Source organism: Bufo bufo, chromosome 1, assembly GCF_905171765.1.
Source record: "Bufo bufo chromosome 1, aBufBuf1.1, whole genome shotgun sequence".
Lineage (NCBI taxonomy): Eukaryota > Metazoa > Chordata > Amphibia > Anura > Bufonidae > Bufo > Bufo bufo.
The window spans coordinates 438941085-438963229 of NC_053389.1; the positions used below are offsets into that span (position 1 = coordinate 438941085).

The window sequence follows — 22145 nt, forward strand, 5'->3', positions numbered from 1 at the left end:
TCCCCATTGACTATAATGGACGGGGGCGGAGCTCCGGCTCAGCACGGCGAAAGCCGCCAGACTAAAAAGTCGGACATGCAGGACATGTAGTCAATAGGGACAGAGCGGCGGTCCGGCGAAATAGCGGAAGGACGGATCCGACATTGTGAACAGCCTGTCGGATCTGTCCTGCCGCAAGTGTGAAAGTAGCCTTAGATGTAAAATGCCCTACAAACACTGGGGATAATTTGTTATTACCCCCCTGGGGTAAAAATAAGTCACACGGCCTCATTTTGCAATTTACTTTTAATTTTTATTTTTCCCCCCAATACTCGTGCGCTTGTATTTAGGTGCCCGCAGCATTTCTACACCACCTTTTATCACTGGGAAGTAGCCAGGGCGTGGTGTGAGCGGGGCCATCAGCACAGCTTCCTGGTGTAAAGGACTGAAGTTTACTCCCATCAGGGGCCAGAGTAGATTTCAATCTAAGTGCACTGACTTGCGGTGCGTGCGCCTGCATCTCATCATAAATTTAAGCTCATCCTTCGGCAGTGTTTTTTATTTTGCTTTGTTGCAGAATGCTCTTGGTGTGTCATTTTTTTTCAGACCTTTTTATAGGGAAAAAAGTTAAATGCAAGTAAAATGTGACTAAAAACGCCACCACAAAAGAAAAACCTTGTAAAAAAAAAATGTGAATTGCTTGCCTTTTTTTTTTTTTTTTTTTTTTTTTCCCCTGCCCAAAAAATTTGTTCTTTATGGATTGTAATGCAACAATGAATACAAAAATACAAATTTCCTACTTTTATTGTCGCCAAATCTATTTCCAGTGTCTTGCTTGGTTACAGAAAAGTTATGTATTGGGGTAGTTTATGTTTCCTTGTATGCGCATCTCTTCTACTGGCAGATGCCTGGCTATGGCCTAGGTCAGTGATGGCTAACCTCTGGCACTCCAGCTGTGGTGAAACTACAACTCCCAGCATGCTGCATTTATTTATATGGAGTTCTGAGAACAGCCAAACAAATGTACGTCTTAGGAGTTGTAGTTTGACCATAGCTGGAGGGCCGGAGGTTAGCCCTCACTGACCTAGGTGAATGGCAGCACTATTGTACTTTGGCTAGGGGTAAGGTCTATCGGCCAACAAACATCAATGTGTTTTAGCAGCTGTAAGCCCATGTTTCCCCAGATAAAACAGTAACCATGTCTGATGTTTCCCCGGCCATCTTTTATTGCATTAACATTAAATTCATGATTATCCTACCATCAATACATATAATAAAACTCTCTCATTAACATGTGTCCACAATGCTGAGGATGATATTTTTTATTTTTGGTAAAATTTCTTCTTGGGCATATTCCTTGTAGTGAGTGTATTAAAGTTGCACAAACGACACAAGACCCATAACACCTGATGATTGTACGTATTATAATATATAATCACCCTAGTAAAGCAATGCAGTTTGTGTTTTGACTGATCTGTATCTTATAACATTAAATCTAGAAATAAACGAGTAAGCAGGAAGTGTCTTGTATAAATCCTGCAGAGAACACGGGTTCCTTTATTGGTAACGGAATCCATATCGCTACCCCAACCCGAAAACTAACTTCAAAATATGAAGTTCGCTCATCCCTAGTCATCAGTTCCTGATATGTTGGGCTGAGCGTGATACCAAGTACATCTGCTATACAATGTGCTTGGTAAACTGCAAGACGGCAGTGGTGCTCACAGGAGAGCCAGTGCCTTCTCAAACAGCTGATCAACGGAGGTCCCATGTGTCGGACCACCACCAATCCGATACTGCTGACCTGTCCAGAGTATAGGTCATCAGTATAAAAATTCTAGAAAACCCTTTTAAGGCCTCCTTCACACCTCAGTGATTTGTGAGACAAAACCAGGTGTAGGTGAAAAACATTTCTCAATTATACCATATCTATTTGGAGGCCCCATTACTGGTTTTGGCTCAGTCACTGATAAAAATCACTGACCAAACACGGATGTGTGAAAGAGGCCTTAGGAAGGGATTACAGGGATATTTTTGTGCATTTTATTTTGTATTCTTTTGAACACTATTTCTTGTCTTGCATCTCTCCAGCCATGAGCGCTAAATATTTTATTGTATTTACAATGGTTTTTAATCTTTATTTGCTTTGATGTTTGGAGTATAGAAAACTGCACTTTAAGAAAAATGGTTTGCGGGGAAACCTTTTCTTGTATTCTGAATAAAGATGACTAATATAAAAGCAAATGAAAATTATAGAGGGATTATGTAACATCTCCTTATTTTTAACACTATTGTAACAGGAAATCAATATGTCACAGTTACTCATAGGACATGAGGGATGAGTAATGTTTTTTTTTTGCTTACATGTGTTTTTTCTTGGTATAAAATTGTAGGAAAGGAATGTAGTGAAAGTTTCCATCCAGACTAAGATCAAATGCTTGGCACAAGATGTCAAATTCAATTGGACCAATGCTGATTTGTAATGTCAGGAGGATGGAACAGATTTCGGAAAAGGAGATTTGGCCTGTGCCTCTTGGATCTCTGCTTCTCAAAATTGACTTAATTTCTTTCCAATACTTGATAATATCTTTGGTGATTCTGGCCTGGATAATTTCCACAGGACTCTCTTTTCTGACTCCTGCAGACATAAGAGAAAAATCAGCTTAAACAGGGGGAAACTCTATGGATCACCTTTTGATTGTACTTCAAGAGGCAATGGAAGAAATATGCACGGATAGTGTTTTCCATTGTCCGTAGAGTGTATATTATACAAATTATTACATACAGAGTATTTGAAATCTTTACACGTTGTGGAAGAATTTATAAAGTTATTTTTCCTCAACTTTTAAAGGGTTTTATTGTCAAGGCTGGTTCTCCAGCCACATCAGAAATATACAGTGTGTCAGAAGTCTGCCTGGAAGGCACAGCATCATCGATCTCTGATGCAGGGAGTTTGGCTTATATAGGGCTGTCACAGAAACCACACGCACTTCTAAAAACCGGCCTTAGGGTATGTTCACATGGCTAAATTCAGCAGCAGAAAGTGGGTGTTTTACACTGCCGAATCCATAATCAAAACTGTACAAATGGCTTCTTTTTTTTTTTTATATAGCGGATTTGGAAAAAAAAGTCACGTGACAGGTTACTTAGGGTCCATTCACACGTCAGTATTTTTACTTTTCCAGATAAACGTTCCTTTTTTTTGCGGATCCGTTTTTCAGTACAACCTTCCGTTTTTTTTTTTGTTTTTTTTTTTTACCTAAAGTGCTTCCGAATCTGTTTTTCGTGTTTCCGTTATTCCGTTTTTTTTCATCCATTTTCCTGTCAACGGATCTGCAAAATCGAACGACATTCGGATGGTTTTGTGCATGTCATCCGCATTTATGCGGATCCATTGACTTGAATGGACAACGGACCTGGAAAACGGACAAAGTAGGACAAGCTTAATTTTTTTTTTCAGGATCTGCATACTCGAAAATAGGAGAATGGATTCTGTGATTCGGACAGCACTATGATTGGTGTCTGCATTTTTGCAGAGGCAATTGAAATTAATGGATCCGAAAAACGTTCCGATTTAAATCGGAACTGAAACGGAGTGTTATAACAGACGTGTGAATAGACCCTTAGAATAAGATTTGACTGTGGATTTCATAGGTGTTAATGGGTAAGCAGAAACCCTCACTCAAAAAACTTCTACAATGCTAGTGAAATCTCTTACAACAGTTTTCTGGAGTAGGAGCATGATAAATGACCCTCAATATTGTGTAGGATGCCTGCAGGAGAACGCGTGTAAGTGTGCTGTGCATGGCTCTACTGTGCATGTAGTAGTGCTGTGTGTATTGTGTTTCTTCAGCTGTGTGTGTGTATATGTGTGTGTATATATATATATATATATATATATATATATACACGAAGAAAGGACAGCACTCCAAGTAAAAATATACTGGTCTTTAATCACCCATGCAGATGGCAACGTTTCAGCTCCAAACAAGAGCCCAAAAGGCTCTTGTTTGGAGCTGAAACGTTGCCATCTGCATGGGTGATTAAAGACCAGTATATTTTTACTTGGAGTGCTGTCCTTTCTTCGTTCCTGTACATCTGGGGTAAGCAGCAATATCCCTGGACATAGCACCCACATTGCTTGTTTCCAGTGCCGCCGCTACTTTCCCTTTTTTATATATATATATATATATATATACACACAAAAAAATAAAGGGATATATATATATATATATATATATACACACAAAAAAATAAAGGGAACACAAAAATAACACATCCAAGATCTGAGTTAATTTAAATATTCTTCTGAAATACTTTGTTCTTTACATAGTTGAATGTGCTGACAACAAAATCACACACAAATTTAAAAATGGAAATCAAATTTTTCAACCCATAGAGGTCTGGATTTGGAGTCTCACTCAATTAAAGTGGAAAAACACACTACAGGCTGATCCAACTTTGATGTAATGTCCTTTAAAACAAGTCAAAATGAGGCTCAGTAGTGTGTGTGGGGCCTCCATGTGCCTGTATGACCTCCCTACAACGCCTGTGCATGCTCCTGATGAGGTGGCGGACGGTCTCCTGAGGGATCTCCTCCCAGACCTGGACTAAAGAATCTGCCAACTCCTGGACAGTCTGTGGTGCAACGTGACGTTGGTGGATAGAGCGAGACATGATGTCCCAGATGTGCTCAATTGGATTCAGGTCTGGGGAACGGGCGGGCCAGTCCATAGCATCAATGCCTTCGTCTTACAGGAACTGCTGACACACTGCAGCCACATGAGGTCTAGCATTGTCTTGCATTAGGAGGAACCCAGGGCCAACCGCACCAGCATATGGTCTCACAAGGGGTCTGAGGATCTCATCTCGGTACCTAATGGCAGTCAGGCTACCTCTGGCGAGCACATGGAGGGCTGTGCGGCCCTCCAAATAAATGCCACCCCACACCATTACTGACCCAATGCCAAACCGGTCATGCTGGAGGATGTTGCAGGCAGCAGAACGTTCTCCACAGCGTCTCCAGACTCTGTCACGTCTGTCACATGTGCTGAGTGTGAACCTGCTTTCATCTGTGAAGAGCACAGGGCGCCAGTGGTGAATTTGCCAATCTTGGTGTTCTCTGGCAAATGCCAAACGTCCTGCACAGTGTTGGGCTGTAAGCACAACCCCCACCTGTGGACGTCGGGCCCTCATATCACCCTCATGGAGTCTGTTTCTGACCGTTTGAGCAGACACATGCACATTTGTGGCCTGCTGGAGGTCATTTTGCAGGGCTCTGGCAGTGCTCCTCCTGTTCCTCCTTGCACAAAGGCGGAGGTAGCGGTCCTGCTGCTGGGTTGTTTCCCTTGTACGGCCTCCTCCACGTCTCCTGATGTACTGGCCTGTCTCCTGGTAGCGCCTCCATGCTCTGGACACTACGCTGACAGACACAGCAAACCTTCTTGCCACAGCTCGCATTGATGTGCCATCCTGGAAAAGCTGCACTACCTGAGCCACTTGTGTGGGTTGTAGACTCCGTCTCATGCTACCACTAGAGTGAAAGCACCGCCAGCATTCAAAAGTGACCAAAACATCAGCCAGGAAGCATAGGAACTGAGAAGTGGTCTGTGGTCACCACCTGCAGAACCACTCCTTTTATTGGGGGTGTCTTGCTAATTGCCTATAATTTCCACCTGTTGTCTATCCCATTTGCACAACAGCATGTGAAATTGATTGTCACTCAGTGTTGCTTCCTAAGTGGACAGTTTGATTTCACAGAAGTGTGATTGACTTGGAGTTACATTGTGTTGTTTAAGTGTTCCCTTTATTTTTTTGAGCAGTGTATATGTGTGTGTGTGTATGAAGTGCATATCTGTGTAAGGCTACTATCAGACTTGCGATGTTAATTCTGGTATTGAGATCAATACCGGAATTAAACGGATCCGTTTCGGTTTTTGCACTTCAGGATGCATCCGTTCAATTAGGATGCGGTTATGGGAAATCAAAACAGGAAAAAAAAAACAGATCTGTCACTAAATACATTGAAAGTCAATGGTGACGGATCAATTTCTTTTTTTTTTTTTTTAGGCTCCATTAAAAAAAAAGATCCATCACCATTGACGTACATTATGTTTAGTGACGAATCCGCTTTTTTCCATTTCGATGACTGGGCACAAAACTGCAGCTTTCAGTGGTTTTGTGTCTGGTCACAAAACAAAATGCTGCCGGAACAGAAGGCATCCTGAACGGATCACTTCCCATTCAGAATGCATGGGGACTAAATGGAACAGTTTTTTTTCTGGTTTTAAGATCCTCTGCCGGAACTCAATACCGGAGAACAACAATGCAATGTGACAGTAGCCAAACAGGGATCAGCAACCTTCGGCACTCCAGCTGCAGTTAAACTACAACTCCCAGCATGCAAACATGCTCAGCTGTTCTAATTCCCACGGAAGTGAATGAAGCATTCTGGGAGTTGTAGTTTCTCAACAGCTGGAGTGCCAGAGGTTGCTGATCCCTGTTGTATAATGTCAAAAAAGTAAAAAACAAAAACATGTAGCGCCAGAGTTATGGTGTAAAATGTGCCAAAAATACGTTTTTTATTTTGCGCCAAATATATCAATTTTCTCTTTTTTTTTTTTTCCCCAGAAAGAATGAAACCTGCCAGAAAAGTGTTTTGAATGTCAAAGTGGGTGGGGCTACCAAACTGGTGTAGATTACACTTAGGTTGATAAACTATGTTAGACTTAAAAGGCACAAAATATAGCGGTGGATTAAGCTTGCTTTTGTGGTAGTGTAAATTGTCAAAGGCGCACAGCAGATCAGATTAGATGCGACTTTTATTCAAAAGTCACAATTTTAGCGATTAAATGTTGCATATTGGCACTAGGGTAAGAGTGCATGTTCAAAATCCGTTGAGCACTGATGCATTGTGGCAAATACTATTAAATGTCACATTTTAACACGTCAGCGTAAAAAATGTTGCATGTTTATAAAATGACAGATTATTAGCCTACAATTACAAAAAACACATTTTAAAAATAACCACTTTTGATTCGTGATGTAAAGATTTTTCTGGTGCAAAATACAGTTATTGATAAATGTCCCCCATTTACGCCTATCAGGTGACCATATGCGTCAATGCTATTTATTTCAATGGTCAGAAGATGACACACTAAAATTGGTGACATTGACCCTTCCACCTCCATTAACAGTGCTCCAGACAAAAAAAATATCAAGGAGCCATTGGCTCCTAACCTGAACAATTTAGGAACCAAATTAAATTTTTAGTTGCCGAATTTAAAATGGATAGAATTATGGTATAATAATAATAATAAAAATACATGTCTTACCTTGTGTAGTTGCCCATTTTGTCTTTCCTTTTGATTCGTTCTTCTAACTCCATCAATCTTGAGGGGTTGTGCACTAATTTCTATGAACTCTCAGACTAGCCAGATTCACGTTGCTGATCATGCTTCCTTGATCCCTAGGTGCTGGGTCTTAGTACATTGACTTCCAGGTCTCCACTACTTGTCTTGGATTTCTCCATGAAAACTTTTATCTTGATCCTGCTGTAGCTAATCACTGGCCACAGTGGAGATCTGCTCCCCTTGCATCACATGACCATTTAACATAATGCAAGGGAAGCAGTGGTCAGTTATTGGCTGTAACGGCGTCAAACAGGACGTTTTCATGAAGGGACTCAAGACGAGCAACAGGAGCTGTGGAGCAAAGGAGCCGGGACCCAGTACTGGGGATCATGTAAGTATGATCACCAACAAAGGTCCTGCCAGTCTCAGAAATTAGTGTATATATAGTGTTAAGGACTTAACATTTTTTTTTAAGGGGATTTCAAACTGATGTTCTTCTATATGTGACACAAAATGGGTTAAAATAAACTATCCCCACTGCACTAATTAAAGAGAGGCGCCACTGCAACCAATGACCACATCAGCAGGCATCAGTGCTCTCCATACCCCCCCCCCCCCTCTACACAGACCGCTCTCCGTGCTTCCCCCTTTCTATAGCAACTGTTCTCCATACATCCCCCTCTACACAGACCGCTCTCCATGCATCCCCCTCTCTACACAGATTGGGTGAATAGGACTTTACACTGTCCCTGCTGCCCTGTGCCTATTGCACACAGCAGCAGGGAGCTTACCATGGCAGCCAGGGCTTCAGCAGAGTCCTGGCTGCTATGGTAACTGATCGGAGCCCCACGATTACACTGCTGGGGGTCCGATCAGAACCTACCACTGCACCACCAATTTGCGCCATCTGCAAATTTTAAGGCGCACTGGTGACCGCTTTGGTCGCCATCTGGAGCGCTGATTAAGCTATTCAGCGAGTTTTAATTAAAACAATATTAACTTTCAATGTGTCTGCTGCTGACAATAGTGTTGCCATCTGCAGCCTGTGCTGTCAACGCATAAGTCGCGGTAAGCCCAACACTCACCTAGGGACGATCGCCTTAAGAAGGCACCTGGCCTCCCATCACCGAGCCCAGTGGGAGCAACACCGTCAGAACCCACAAAGCCACACTCCCCGTCCTGCCTCTTCTCCTTCTCCTCCCAGTTGTCCTCCACTCCGCCTTCCACCGTGCCGTCGTCGCGTTCATCTGGCAAAAGGCAGGCTTCCTTCCCACAAATGTTCGAGCGAAAAAAGATGATGACGCCCGGATAACCCTCTTGCCCAACGACTGACCGCTAGTTGTCAGAACTGCTAGCCCGCCAACTACTGCCATATAAACTGGTGGACTCGGAGGCCTTTAGAAAATTTGCGGCCATTGGAAGGTCCCCGGAAGGAAATATTTCTCTCAGAAGGGCATCCCATAGCTATATGGCTAGGTCTACACGACGACATTTGTTGCGCGACGACAGATAGGGCACAACTACCCTGCAACATTTGTCGCACATTTTGTTGCACCAATGTCACGCAGTCTATGATGCCGCACTGCAACATGCTGCGACTGTGACAGTCGCAGAAAAATCCATCTTGAAAGGATTTTCTGCAACTGTTGCATCGCAGTATGTTGCAGTGCGACACTATAGACTGCCGTTATAAAAATTGTCACGCGACATTGGTGCAACAAAATGTTGCGCGACAAATGACGTGTAGACCTAGCCTATGGCCACGTTCAGCGGCAAGTGGATGTATCTCTGGCACACAGTGTCGGTGCCAAGATACATCTGACCACAGACACGTGGTCTAGCAAGCACGGGCACGGAAGGTACATAACTTTTACTGCCCACTGGGTGAACCTTCTGACGGCCATCAAGCATGCAACCCATGGCACCTGTGTAGATTTAGTGTTACTGCCAAGGATTGCATGCAGGCCTGCCTCTTCTTTTCCTTCTCCTACTCCATCCTCCCTCTCCTCCTTTTCCGCTGCTACCGTCTGTTCTGCTGTGCCCCCCAGAACCTATTCGACTTGCCAGGTGAGACGTGCAGCGATTTGTTGCCAAATACCCAGGGGTCCAGGACGTCTTGTGGCAGGCCAGGAAAATCTCTAGCCATTTTAGAAGATCGTACATGGCCATGGCTCGCCTTGCTGACATTCAGCGACGACACCACCTGCCCGTCAGACGTCTGATTTGTGACTGCCCGACACGATGGAACTCCACCTTGTATATACTTGATAGGCTGCTCCAGCAGAAACCTGCAGTTAATGACTACCTGTACGAACTCTGCGGCAGGACAGGTTCTGGGAGATTGGTTTTTTTTTCACCGCGCCAGTGGCTGCTCATGTGTGACACATGCAGACTTCTGCAGCCATTTGATGAGATCACCAAACTGGTCAGTCGCAGCCAGGGCGCCATCAGTGACATCGTACCTTACGCTTTCTGGAGCCTGCATTGCGTTGTGTCATTGATCAAGCCGTCGAGGAGCAGGAAGATGAGGAAGTCGCAATGCTAAATGAATTCCCAGGGGGGCTACTCCATCTGACACAAGTCAACAACAGGAGTCTAAAGAGGAGTCAGAGGAGGATGGTGCCGGGGCGGAGGAGGAGCAAGAAGAGCATGCTTTAAACGTTTCTGGGATCCCTGGTGTTGTCCGTGGCTGGGGGAGGAGAACGAGAACAACATTATCCTGGATGATGAGCAGGAGCCAGGCCACTCCACCGCTTCCAGTTTAGTGAAAATGGGGACCTTCATGCTCCAGTGTTTGAAGAGGGACCCCCGTATAAAAAGCATAAAGGGCAAGGACCAGTACTGGGTGGCAACGTACTTAGACCCCCGGTACAAACATAAAATGGCGGAAATGTTACCACCATCACAGAGGGCTGTCAGAATGCAGCACTTCCAGGCCTTGCTTCGAGAAATGCTGCATTCTGCTTTTGCGGGCGCTGGCAGAGGAATTCCCACTCACAGAGAAACAGTTGCGGGTACCAATCCAACAGCGCATGCAGAAGAGGGCGGTTTGAAGATGTGTTGGTCACTTCGGATATGAGATCCTTCTTGCAGCCGTCCTCAGGATCCAGCCTCAGGGAACGCCTAGACCGACAGGTGTCCGACTACATCGGGTTAACGGCCGATGTGGACGCTCTGAGAAGCGATGATCCCCTGGACTACTGGGTATGCAGGAACTGTTGGCTTGCCCCTTGTCCAGTGTCCTGTCTGAAAGGATGTTCAGCGCAGCAGGGGGTATCGTGACCGATAAGCGCACTTGCCTAGCTCATGACAGTGTGGACTACCTCACATTTCTAAAAATGAATGAGGCATGGATCTCGGAGGAATTCAACACATGTGACGAGTCGACCTCCCTGTTCTCCCGGGGTCGAGTTGCGCCAGTGCCGGTCACCCGCACTGCTGCCTCCCCCACAGAAGACAAGGTGGACCAGGGCAGCCTAGCTCTCCTGCATCCTGCCAGCCAAGGGGTCACCCATCCAAGCCCCCCTTTTCCAGCTACTGGCCACTACGGTGCCAGTAGCTGAAGGGGTCACCCTGCTGGACCAGAGGAGGGGTGAAGACGGCGGCAGGAAAGAGAAGACTGGGTGAAGGGGTGAAGACGGCGGCAGGTTTTATTCATTGCCTAGCAGGGCGGCACATAGGGGGTTAATGTCAGTGGAACCCCTGGCAGGCTTTTTCCATGACAAAGCGGTGAGCAGGGAGTCCGAGCGCACAGCCAGACAGATAATCTCTGCCTGTGTTGTCACTGAATGCAGAGCGGAGCGGAGTTCTTATTGGGCTATGGACAGCCATGACCAGAGATCCGGAGCGGACGGCGAGCGCGCCGCTCCGAAAAGGGTTAAACAGCAGGGCGGGCTCAGTCCGTTGCCGGGCGGGCTCATATCGCGGTGCTTGGTCCCTCTGCGGTCCGGCCGATGCACTAATCGGCTGTGCGCAGGGGCCTTGGATTGCCGCCTTGCGGCTTGCTGAAGGCCGCACTTCGTCCTCCTGGGGGGGGGGATGTGCGCTCAGGCACGAAAACTTTGCGCCCTTCTCCCCCAGTAACCTGCTAGCTCCACCCCAAGTCATGAAGATGACCTTAACCCTTCATGGCCGGCATATCTGGGGAGGGGTAGAGTTCTAAGGGGGCGTGGCACTTCCAGTGCAATGTTCCTCATGATGGAGGAATTTAATCCTTTCCTGCCTCTTGTGCGTCTATATGGCCCCCCTCATTACCAACTGTCTGTGCGGTACCACACTGGGCCCGTGTTCTATCTCGGATAAGGAGCACCTCTCTTAGTTCCCAATCCGCCCTCCGAGCCGTTTGGTTGATAATTCTCCTCCTCTGCAAATCCCGTGGAGGACAGCTGATGTATTCCCAATCCACCCTCCGGTTCGTTTGGTTGATAATTCCCTGCACAATTTAGTGATGGACCTCTGAAGGATTCCAATCCGTCCCCTGGGGCCGTTGATGATTATCCACCTCCGCAATACAGTGGAGAGCCTCTGGAATTCCCAATCCACCCTCCGGGTCGTTTGGTTGCTAATTCCACCTGCGCAATTTAGTGATGGACCTCTGAGGAATTCCCAATCCGCCCTCCGGGTCGTTTGGTTGATAATTCTCCACATACGAAATTCAATAGAGGACCTCTGACATTCCCAATCCACCCTCCTGGGTTGTTTGGTTGATAATTCTCCACCTGCGCAATTCAATAGAGGACCCCTGACATTCCCAATCCACCCTCCTGGGTCGTTTGGTTGATAATTCTCCACCAGCGCATTCAATATAGGACCCCTGACATTCCCAATCCACCCTCCTGGGTCGTTTGGTTGATAATTCTCCACCAGCGCATTCAATATAGGACCCCTGACATTCCCAATCCACCCTCCCGGGTCATTTGGTTGATAATTCCCCACCTGCGCAATCCAGTAGAGGTCTGCTGGAACTCACAGTCCACCCTCTGGGGTCGTTTGGTTGATAATTCTTTGCCGGCGCCATTCAATTAGGGACCTCTGACCTTCCCAATCCGCCCTCCCGGGTCGTTTGGGGGATAATTCTCTACCTATGCAATCCACCTCCGGAGTCGATTGATTGATACTGCACCGCCTGCACAATCCGGTAGACGGACCTCTACAAGCTCCCATCCCACCCCCTGGGTAGTTTGGTTGATAAGTCCCCACCTGCGCAGTCCACAACTGCCAGGGGTGAGATTCTGAGGAGTAGACCTACGCGCGAGCGGAACACAGCGCATCTTTTTCCTCGCAACCCCACCCTTCCTCCCTGGGTCACGCTCAGACAAGGACTCGCCGTATACATGAGTCCGAAGCAATCTTCTAAGATTGCTTCTAAGGTGGCCAGTGGTACTTGTCATATGCATTAACCCTTCCTTAGGTGGAGTAATTGCACTGCTTCAGGATACAGTACCTGCCTTATACATTATCCCCTGCCATGGGTGGACTAAGTACAATGACATGGGTTTCGGGACCTGCTATATGCATATCCATTCATGGCGCGATGACATTGTCACTGGTACATTGTGTGCTATATGCATTACCCCCTTACTTTGGTGCAACAATTGCACTCCCACGCCTTACAGGACTCGCCATATGCCCTAGTTCTCGACGTGGGCATTCGCCCCTCCCCTTCATAGGTGGGGTATTTTCCCTACCACTGACTTGTACTTGCCGTATGCATCCACCTTCCTTGGGTAGCTAATTACACTACCATTGAATACGGTTCCGACTGTCGCACTAGCCTTTAATAGGCGGAGTGTTGCACATCACCGTGCTTCTGTTGCATTACCCCCTTCCGCAAGTGATCAATAGCGGGGAATAACTAAACATCTTCGAATGCTGCAATTCTGCGGCACCAAGGCTCTAGGTGCCTTCGCTTATTTCCAAGGGGGCGTGACAACAGTTGGTTCTCGCAGGTGCCCGGCACTCTTACCCTTAGAGTCTCCATGGGCCTTCGTTGTTCCAGTCGGTCATGATATTGTCCGCATCAATACGTAGTGCGTACTCCATTGCACATATATGGTGAGTACGTTCCAGCGAATCGAGTGTTTCACTGACTCCGTATTCTCTATCCACCACTCCCCCTTCTCTGGGAAAGTGGTTATGCTGGCACTCTGATTTAGCTCCTACAGCTTGTTCTACTCCACAGGTGCAGCTTTTCGCTAATGCTTCAGTTCGTGCTCACTCCAGTGGGACATCCCCTCAGGTAGGGGTCCTACCCTGGAGCTAGCTTGGCAGTTGCGCCAGTTCTGCGCCCTTCCAGGTAGAGTTTTCAGGTTAGCTCTACTTAACTGGGGCAGTATGGTACGTGGCTTCTACGGATAGTCTCAGGCCTCCCCCTCAGTTTTGCGCTGGCTTCTACTGTGGGAGCGGTATTGCTTACCACTACATGCTTGGGTTCTTACTACACAGCTCTTTCGTCAGGCGGTGGACTCTGTTAGCACTGAATTTGGTGGCCTCTACGGATGATCCCCTCCTCTGCTGGGGTATGGGGCTAGCAATACAGTGTGGCTCCCCTTGTCTGGCTTCCTCCTCAGGCGGTGTTTTTGCACAGCCATTTAGTCCTTGGCTACTTTTGTATAGCGCTGGTCTCAGACGAGGAATGGGCTTAAACCTAGCCTATTCTTCTCCTGTCTTTTCCTCCTCTGGCTCAGGGTTCATAGCCATCCCGCATGCCTTGGTAGTTCCTACGTTGCTACCTTCCCTCATATGCATTTGCACAGGGTATTAGTTTGGTGGCCTTCCATTCCAGGCACGATCCGGTCCCGACTGGTGGGCTGTGGCGCCCTCCACATTCCTCCTTCTACAGAGACTCTTCCATTCTTCCGGGTGTGCTAACGGTATCTACACAAAGCTTCCCACCTTTCTCTCCAGAGCCAGAGTTCCAGAAGCATGCGACGTGGACGCACTGATTCTTCTTGGTGGGAGTTCTCCCTCCTTACGTGTTTCTTCCCCTCCTTCCCAGGGTTCTACGGAGGATCCAGATGGAGGACATTCCGACAAATACTAGTCGCTCTGAGTTGACCCCGGTGCTCGTGGTATGCTGACCTCGTTCTCCTTTCTGGAGACGTCCCTTGGTCACTGCCAGTCAGAGACTACCTTCTTTTCCGGGGTCCGGTCTTACATCAGCATTTCGGTGTCGGCGTGGCTATTAAGACCACCATTCTGACGTGGAAAGGGTTTCATCGGATGTCTTCCGCACTATGATTCAGGCCAGGAAGCCTGCATCGCCCAGGATCTGTTGTGGGACCTGGAGGTCCTTTCTGGGCTTCTGTGAATGCCGGGACATCCCCTCACTTCCTGTTTTTTCTCTCCCCACGGTCCTATCCTTCTACATTCAGGGTTGGACCTTGGTTTAGCCCTTAGTTCCTTGATGGGTCAGGTGTTGGCGCTTCTGTCCTGGGGCAGCTTCCAGCGTACTCTGGTTTCCCTGGTGCCCATAAAAACCTTCCTTCTGGGAAGGGCACATATGGTTCCTCTGTACCGTCCTTACAGCCTTGGGATCTGTATATAGTTCTCTCAGCCTTCCAGTCTTCTCCACTTGAGCCCTTGCGGGAGTTCTTACTCCGGCTCCTGTCCTAGAAGGTATTTTTTTCTTGTGGCTATCACATCCATCAGGCGGGTGTCTAAATTGGGGGTGCTGTCTTGCAAGATCCCCTTCCTGGTTCTTCACAAGGATACGGCAGTTCTTCGGATCATTCATTCTTCTCCCGAAGGTGGTCTCTGACTTCCATATCAATGAAGGAATTGTCCTTCCTTGACTGTCCCTTTCCTTCGTACCCTACGGAAGGGAGTTACATTATTGGACGTTGTCCAAGCTCTACTTATTGTTAGCAGCCTCCAGTCCCTCTTGGCGTACGGATCCCGTTTTCTCTCCGGAGGGTCCTCGCTAGGGATTGGCGGCCTCCAAAGGGCGATTGCACGTTGGATTCGGTCGGCATGTGCTGACGCATGCCGCACCCGGAGCAGGGTTCCACCCCTAGGTGTCATGGCTCACTCTCCCAAAGCTGTGAGCGCTTCTTGGGCTAAGAGGAATCGCGCTTTGGCTGCACAGTTGTGAAAGGCAGCTCTCGGTCCTCCTAACACATGTTCACAAGAAATTACCAGGTGCATACTTATGCATCGATGGTCGCGGCGTGGGACACGGGCCTTGCAGGCGACAGTTCTTAGATGCCTGCAGGGATGTTTTCTTCCATGGGTCGTGGCTTTTTCCCTCCCTGTGGACTGCTCTCGGACATTCCTGTGTCCCCCAAAGAATATGGGCGAGAAAAGGAGATTTTTGTATAACTTACCAGTAAATTATTTTTCTCGCTCTTCATTGGGGGACACAGCACCCACCCAGTATTGTTGTCCGGCCACTGTTGGGCAGTTGCTGGTTTGGACCCCGTTGGGTCCTTTGACATGGTTGGTTTTCCACTTATTTTCTCTTTGGTTGGATTGCTTCTCCTACTACTTGTACACAAACTGAAGCTCCTTCTCCAGGCTAAAGGGGGTATAGCTGCCAGGGGAGGAGCTAACAGCTTTTACTAGTGTCAACGCCTCCTAGAGGACATAGCTATAACCACGGTTCCTGTGTCCCCCAATGAAGAGCGAGAAAGAGATTTTACTGGTAAGTTATACAAAAATCTCCTTTTTATGTCCGTTGAATGCCTAATTTTTGGGGCCTGTACTGGCCGACAATTACATATTTATCTTGTGACCGCCTAATGTACCTCCAGCCAATAATCCAAAGTTCTTTGCTGTCAGGTGAATGCCTATTGCCTAATTTTTGGGGCCTGTACCTCCAGCCACCGAATCCAAATTTCTTTGCTGTCAGGTAATGCCTATTGCCTAATTTTTGGGGCCTGTACTGGCCGAACAGTTACATATTTATACAGTTATATATTTATTCTGACACTAGGGCTGGGTTCACATCCTATTTTTGCCATCCATTTAATGCACACCAAAACTGTATGCGTTAACAGATGCCTCAGACTGATGCCGTACAGTGGCGTCCGTTCACCATACAGTCCCATGGTAGAAAAAAAAATTACGTTAACGTATGCATTTTTTTAATAGACTCGGCAGGATACAAAAACGTGGAGTGTGGATTTGTATACATCAAACCGATTGGAAATAAAAAATTTCTAGGCTCCAGCAGGGCACATTTTTGAGAGTTTCCCTTTTAAGACGCATACAAAAGGACCTTGATTAAAATACATATTTATTGTGGGAATTTTTGCCAATGATCCCCCTCTGGTATATCACTATCCATGTTGTGGGACTATTTGTGTACTTCTAGTAAGTGTTTGCTGGCTGCAAGTATGAGCTGAAGGTTTTTCAGGTTTGCCTGCCATTAAAGTGAATGGGGCCTGCCGCAAACTTGTGGTTCACGAACATTTGATCATGTTCGCGCGATCGCGAACCGTCCCAGCCGATGTTCGTCCATCACTACCTGTCACGTGACCAGGGTGCGACTGCCAAGGGTCGATCTATTTCATGCACTGAGTCTCTCATGCCCCTACACGCAGGCCTCAGATTGAGCCTAGATCACAGACACAGCTGTTCATGCACCCCAACATGCTGCCACCATCTATGACATTTAAAATATTACACCGTTTAATTAGGGGTTCATAAAAAGCCCCACAGCGCCCCACTGGCTCACAGTAGCACAGGCCACACTTATAGTAAATACACGGTAATGCAAACCGCACTCATGCACTTAAAAATTGAGGATACTGGGCTCATTATGGGCACAAGGCAAAACTATTAAAGATGTGCTTTAATGTACTAAAAATGTACAGCACTTGGTTCTAAAAATTACAAGAAATAAGAGACATACATAAATATGCACAAAACAGTTATAAAAATAAAAGGATAAAAACAGAAAGGTTCTTACTCAACGAATTGTGTGATAAGTCTGTTCTAATTTCCGGGGTCCGAAAAACGTGGAACACAACCCAGTATTGATCAGATCCCCAAATTGTGTCAATGTCCTCAATCGTTCATTTTTATCCCCATTGGGCAGAGGGTGGAGTTGAGAGGAGTCTCCCTCCTCTTCTTGTCCCAGCCTTCTGGGAAGGCCTTATAACAGAAGAATATAATTGGTGTCTTCCCAGGGTATGTGACTGCAGGGGCAGTTTACCTGGGTACCGCTCAAGAGGATAAAGTATATGCAAAGAAGGGGAGCAGTAACAATTTAAAATTTAACTTTTAACTTTTAATGTGTTTATTCTCCCAAGAGAGGGAGTAAAAGACCCCTTACAAACAAAAAACACAGAAAGACAGACAAGACCCCTGGAGAGTAGTGCCTCGTGTGTGGCGCTATGCACAAATCCAGGTGCCGTCCTCCCTAGGCCTATGGTGATTGACACAAAGGCCTATGATGGAGGGACCATATGATTCCTAGTGTCTAGAACCTGTAAGACAGTAAGGAATCAGGTAATTCAAGAAATGGAAAGGTCTTACCAGTTCTTAAGAGGGCCTCACTTGGATAACCACATGTGATGGGTTAATGCATATAGAATCATGCAACAGATATAAAAACATACACAGCTAATAAGGTTATAACAAATGTTATCCATTTCTCACAATGACCTTTCAACTGAATTGGTCAATGTTCATTCTTAGCTTAAAGAGGTATTCTGGTAGGTAAAAGTTATCCCCTATCAGATCAGTGGTGGTCCTACTACTGGGACCCCCACTGATCACGAGCGCTTGGCTACCTCCGAAATTCCCATAGAATTGAAGCGGCCACGAGCATGTGCGACCGGCTGCTCCAATCATTTAAGTGGAGCAGCAGTTGGTACTGGGCCCTTTTCTCTTGATCTGATAGTTATCCCCTATCCTGTGTATAGTAACATAGTATATAAGGCTGAAAAAAGGCATTTGTCCATCCAGTTCGGCCTGTTATCCTGCAAGTTGATCCAGAGGAAGGCACAAAAAAAAATAAAAAAAAGTGAGGTAGAAGCCAATTTTCCCCACTTAAGGGAAAAATAATTCCTTCCCGACTCTAATCAGAATAACTCCCTGGATCAATGACCCCTCTCTAATAACTATAGCCTGTAATATTATTACGCTCCAGAAATACATCCAGGCCCCTCTTGAACTCTTTTAGTGAACTCACCATCACCACCTCCTCAGGCAGAGAGTTCCATAGTCTCACTGCTCTTACCGTAAAGAATCCTCTTCTCCTTTCAGACACAGAGGATGTCCCCTTGTCACAGTTTCAGTCCTGGGGATAAATAGATGATGGGAGAGATCTCTGTACTGACCCCTGATATATTTATACATAGTAATTAGATCTCCCCTCAGTCGTCTTTTTTCTAAAGTGAATAACCCTAAAGTTGATAATCTTTCAGGGTACTGTAGTCCCCCCCATTCCAGTTATTACTTAGTTGCCCTCCTCTGTACCCTCTCCAGCTCTGCTATGTCTGCCTCGTTCACAGGAGCCCAGAACTGTACACAGTACACCATGAGTGGTCTGATTTGTAAAGTGGTAGGACTATGTTCTCATCACGGGCATCTATGCCCCTTTTGATGCAACCCATTACCTTATTGGCCTTCGCAGCAGCTGCCTGATACTGGTTTTTACAGCTTAGTTTGCTGTTCACTAAAATTCCTAGGTCCTTTTCCAAGTCAGTGTTACCCAGTGTATTACCATTTATAATGTACGGGTGACTTGCATTATTCCTTCCCATGTGCATAACCTTACATTCATCTGCCACTTCTCTGCCCAAGCCTCCAATCTATCCAGATCCATCTGTAGCAGTATACTGTCCTCTTCTGTGTTAATTACTTTACACAGTTTAGTGTCATCTGCAAAAAATTATATTTTACTGTGCAAGCCTTCTACAAGATCATTAATAAATAAATTGAAGAGAATAGGGCCCAATACTGACCCCTAAGGTACTCCACCAGTGACAGTGACCCAATCTGAGTATGTACCATTAATAACCACCCTCTGTTTTCTATTACTGAGCCAGTTACTTACCCACATACAGATGTTTTCTCCTAGTCCAAGCATTCTCATTTTATATACTAACCTTTTATGTGGTACAGTGTCAAATGCTTTGGAGAAGTCCAGATATACGACATCCATTGATTCCCACTGTCAAGTCTAGAACTTACCTCCTCATATAAACTGATTACATTAGTTTGACATGACCGATCACTCATAAAGCCATGCTGATATGGCGTTATTTGCTTATTTTCCTTGAGGTACTCCAATATAGCATCTCTTAGAAAAACTTCAAACAGTTTACCCACGACAGATGTTAAACTTACTAGCCTATAGTTTCCGGGCTCTGTTTTTAGACCCTTTTTGAATATTGGCACTACATTTGCTATGTGCCATCCTGTGGAACACTCCCTGTCAGTATAGAGTCCGTAAATTTCTGAAATAAGGGTCTGGCTATGACATTACTTAATTCTCTTAGGATACGGGGGTGTATGCCATCTGGTCCTGGCGATTTGTCTATTTTTATCTTTTTATGACGCCGCTGTACTTCTTTCTGGTCCAGACAGGGCACTTTTAATGGGGAATTTACTTTTACATTCTGCATTTCATCTAACAGTTTATTTTCTTCATTGAATACAGTGGAGAAAAAAAATATTTAATAGCTTTGCTTTCTCCTCATCACTCTCTGCAACTCCCCCTCATTACTCTAGAGGGCCGACACCTTCAGATTTATACTTTTTACCATTTATATAATTGAAAAACATTTTAGGGTTAGTTTTGCTTTCTTTGGCAATTAATCTCTTGGTCTCTAGTTTGGCTGTTTTTATTAGTTATTTTACATATTCTATTATTTATAGTTTTTCAGTGCTTTCAATAATTTAAATGCTTTCTTTTTGTCATTTATTGCTTTCTTTACAGTTCAATTTATCCACATAGTTTTTTTCTTGTATCTTAATCTTTTATTCCCATAAGGAATGTACCTCTAACAATTAGATTTTAGGACGCTTTTAAAAATATCCCATTTTGTCCATGTTAGTTAGGCCTATGGCCTCTCTTAGTTGGCTAAATTTAGCTTTTTTGAAGTTTGGTATTTTTGTTCCACCCTGAAGAAACACTCTTTTGAATGATAATTGGAAGGTTATTACTTTATGGTCGCTGTTTTCCAGGTGTCCCCCGACCTGCACATCTGTTGTTCTGTCAGGTCTATTGGTTAATACTAAGTCCAGTATGGCCGTCCCTCTAGTCGGGTCCTGAACCAGTTGGGAAAGGTAATTGTCTTTGGTTATTGCCAAGAACCTGTTTCCTTTATGAGATATAAAAGTTTCAGTTTCCCAGTCTATATCTGGGTAGTTGAAGTCCCGCATAATAACCACCTCATTATGATTTGCTGCCTCGTCTATATCGTTTAGTAGCAGATTTTCTGTGGACTCAGAAGTTTATTATAAACCACCTATATCCCAGTTAGTAATTTATTATTGTTTTTGCCTCCATGTATTTCTACCCACAGTGACTCCACATGTTCATGTCCCTCACTTATATCTTCCCGGAGTGTGGGCTTTAGACATGACTTTACATAAAGGCAGATCCCTCCCCCTCTCCAGATTTGGCGATCCTTTCTAAACAGACTGTAACCTTGTACATTAACTGCCCAGTCATAGCTATCATCCAGCCATGTCTCAGTTATTCCCACTATGTCATAGTCCTCCTCACACATGACTAATTCCAGTTCCCCAGTTTTATTAGTCATGCTTCTGGCATTAGTATACATACATTTAAGAGGGTTATGTATATTTTGTACGGCTGATCTAGTCCCTCCTTCCATTTCTCCCCGAGTCCCATTACCTTGCCCCTGGTCTCTATCTGCACTATCTTCCCATCCTATAACGTAATTACCCTCCCCCCAGTCCCTAATTTAAACACTCCTCCAACTCTCTAGCCATCTTCTCCCCCAACACAGCTGCCCCTTCCCCATTGAGGTGCAGCCCATCCCTACGACAGAGCTTGTAGTCAACAGATAAGTCGGCCCAGTTCTCCAGGACCCCAAACCCCTCCTTCCTACACCAGTTCTTGAGCCATTTGTTAACCTCTCTAATCTCCCGCTGCCTTTCTTGTGTGGCTCGTGGTACCGGTAGTATTTTGGAAAATACTACCTTTGAGGTCCTTGCCCTAAGCTTTTGACCTAAATCCTTAAAATCATTTTTAGGACGCTCCACCTACCTCTAACTTTGTCATTGGTTCCGATTTGGACCATGACCACTAGATCTTCTCCAGCCCCTACCAGTAATCTGTCAACCCGATCAGCCATGTGTCGAACTTGAGCGCCAAGAAGACAACACACTGTTCGACGATCCCGGTCTTTGTGACAGATTGCCCTATCTGTACCCCTAATAATTGAGTCTCCCACTACAAGCACCTGTCTGGCCTGCCCTGCTCTCCTGGTTCCCTTCTTACTGGAGCTGACATTCCCCTGACTGGCAGAGGAAGTGTCTGGCTGCAGCAGTGCTCTCTCTAAACTGACATCCCCCTCATCTGCCAACCGTACAAACTTGTTGAGGTGTGTCAGATCAGGGTTAGCCTCCCTGGCACTCTTCCCTCTACCCCGCTTTCTAACTGTTATCCAGCTAGCTACCTCACTTTCCTGAGCCTCCTCGCTACCACCCTCCCCCACATCTACCCCATAGAGTGCTTGCTCAGTGAGCAGCAAACTCTTTTTCAAATTGTCAACGCCTCTCAGTGTTGAAACTCGCCTGTTTTAGATACTCGATGTGCGATTCCAAACGGGCAATTTGCTTACATTTTGAACAAAGATATGTGCCCTCAAACGGCTGTTCCAGGACTGCATA

The 22145-nt window shown here is 45.8% G+C and overlaps 1 protein-coding gene across 1 annotated transcript in view; it reads right to left on the bottom strand.

Annotated features, from left to right (window-relative positions):
* Positions 1-1793: 1793 nt before the first annotated feature.
* Positions 1794-22145, bottom strand: part of LOC120987066 — a 133189-nt gene continuing 112837 nt past the window's right edge. The window contains exon 14 of the mRNA XM_040415703.1: positions 1794-2617. Within this exon, the coding sequence (XP_040271637.1) occupies positions 2340-2617 (278 nt within the window). The 3' untranslated portion in view covers positions 1794-2339. The remainder of the gene's footprint in view (positions 2618-22145) is intronic.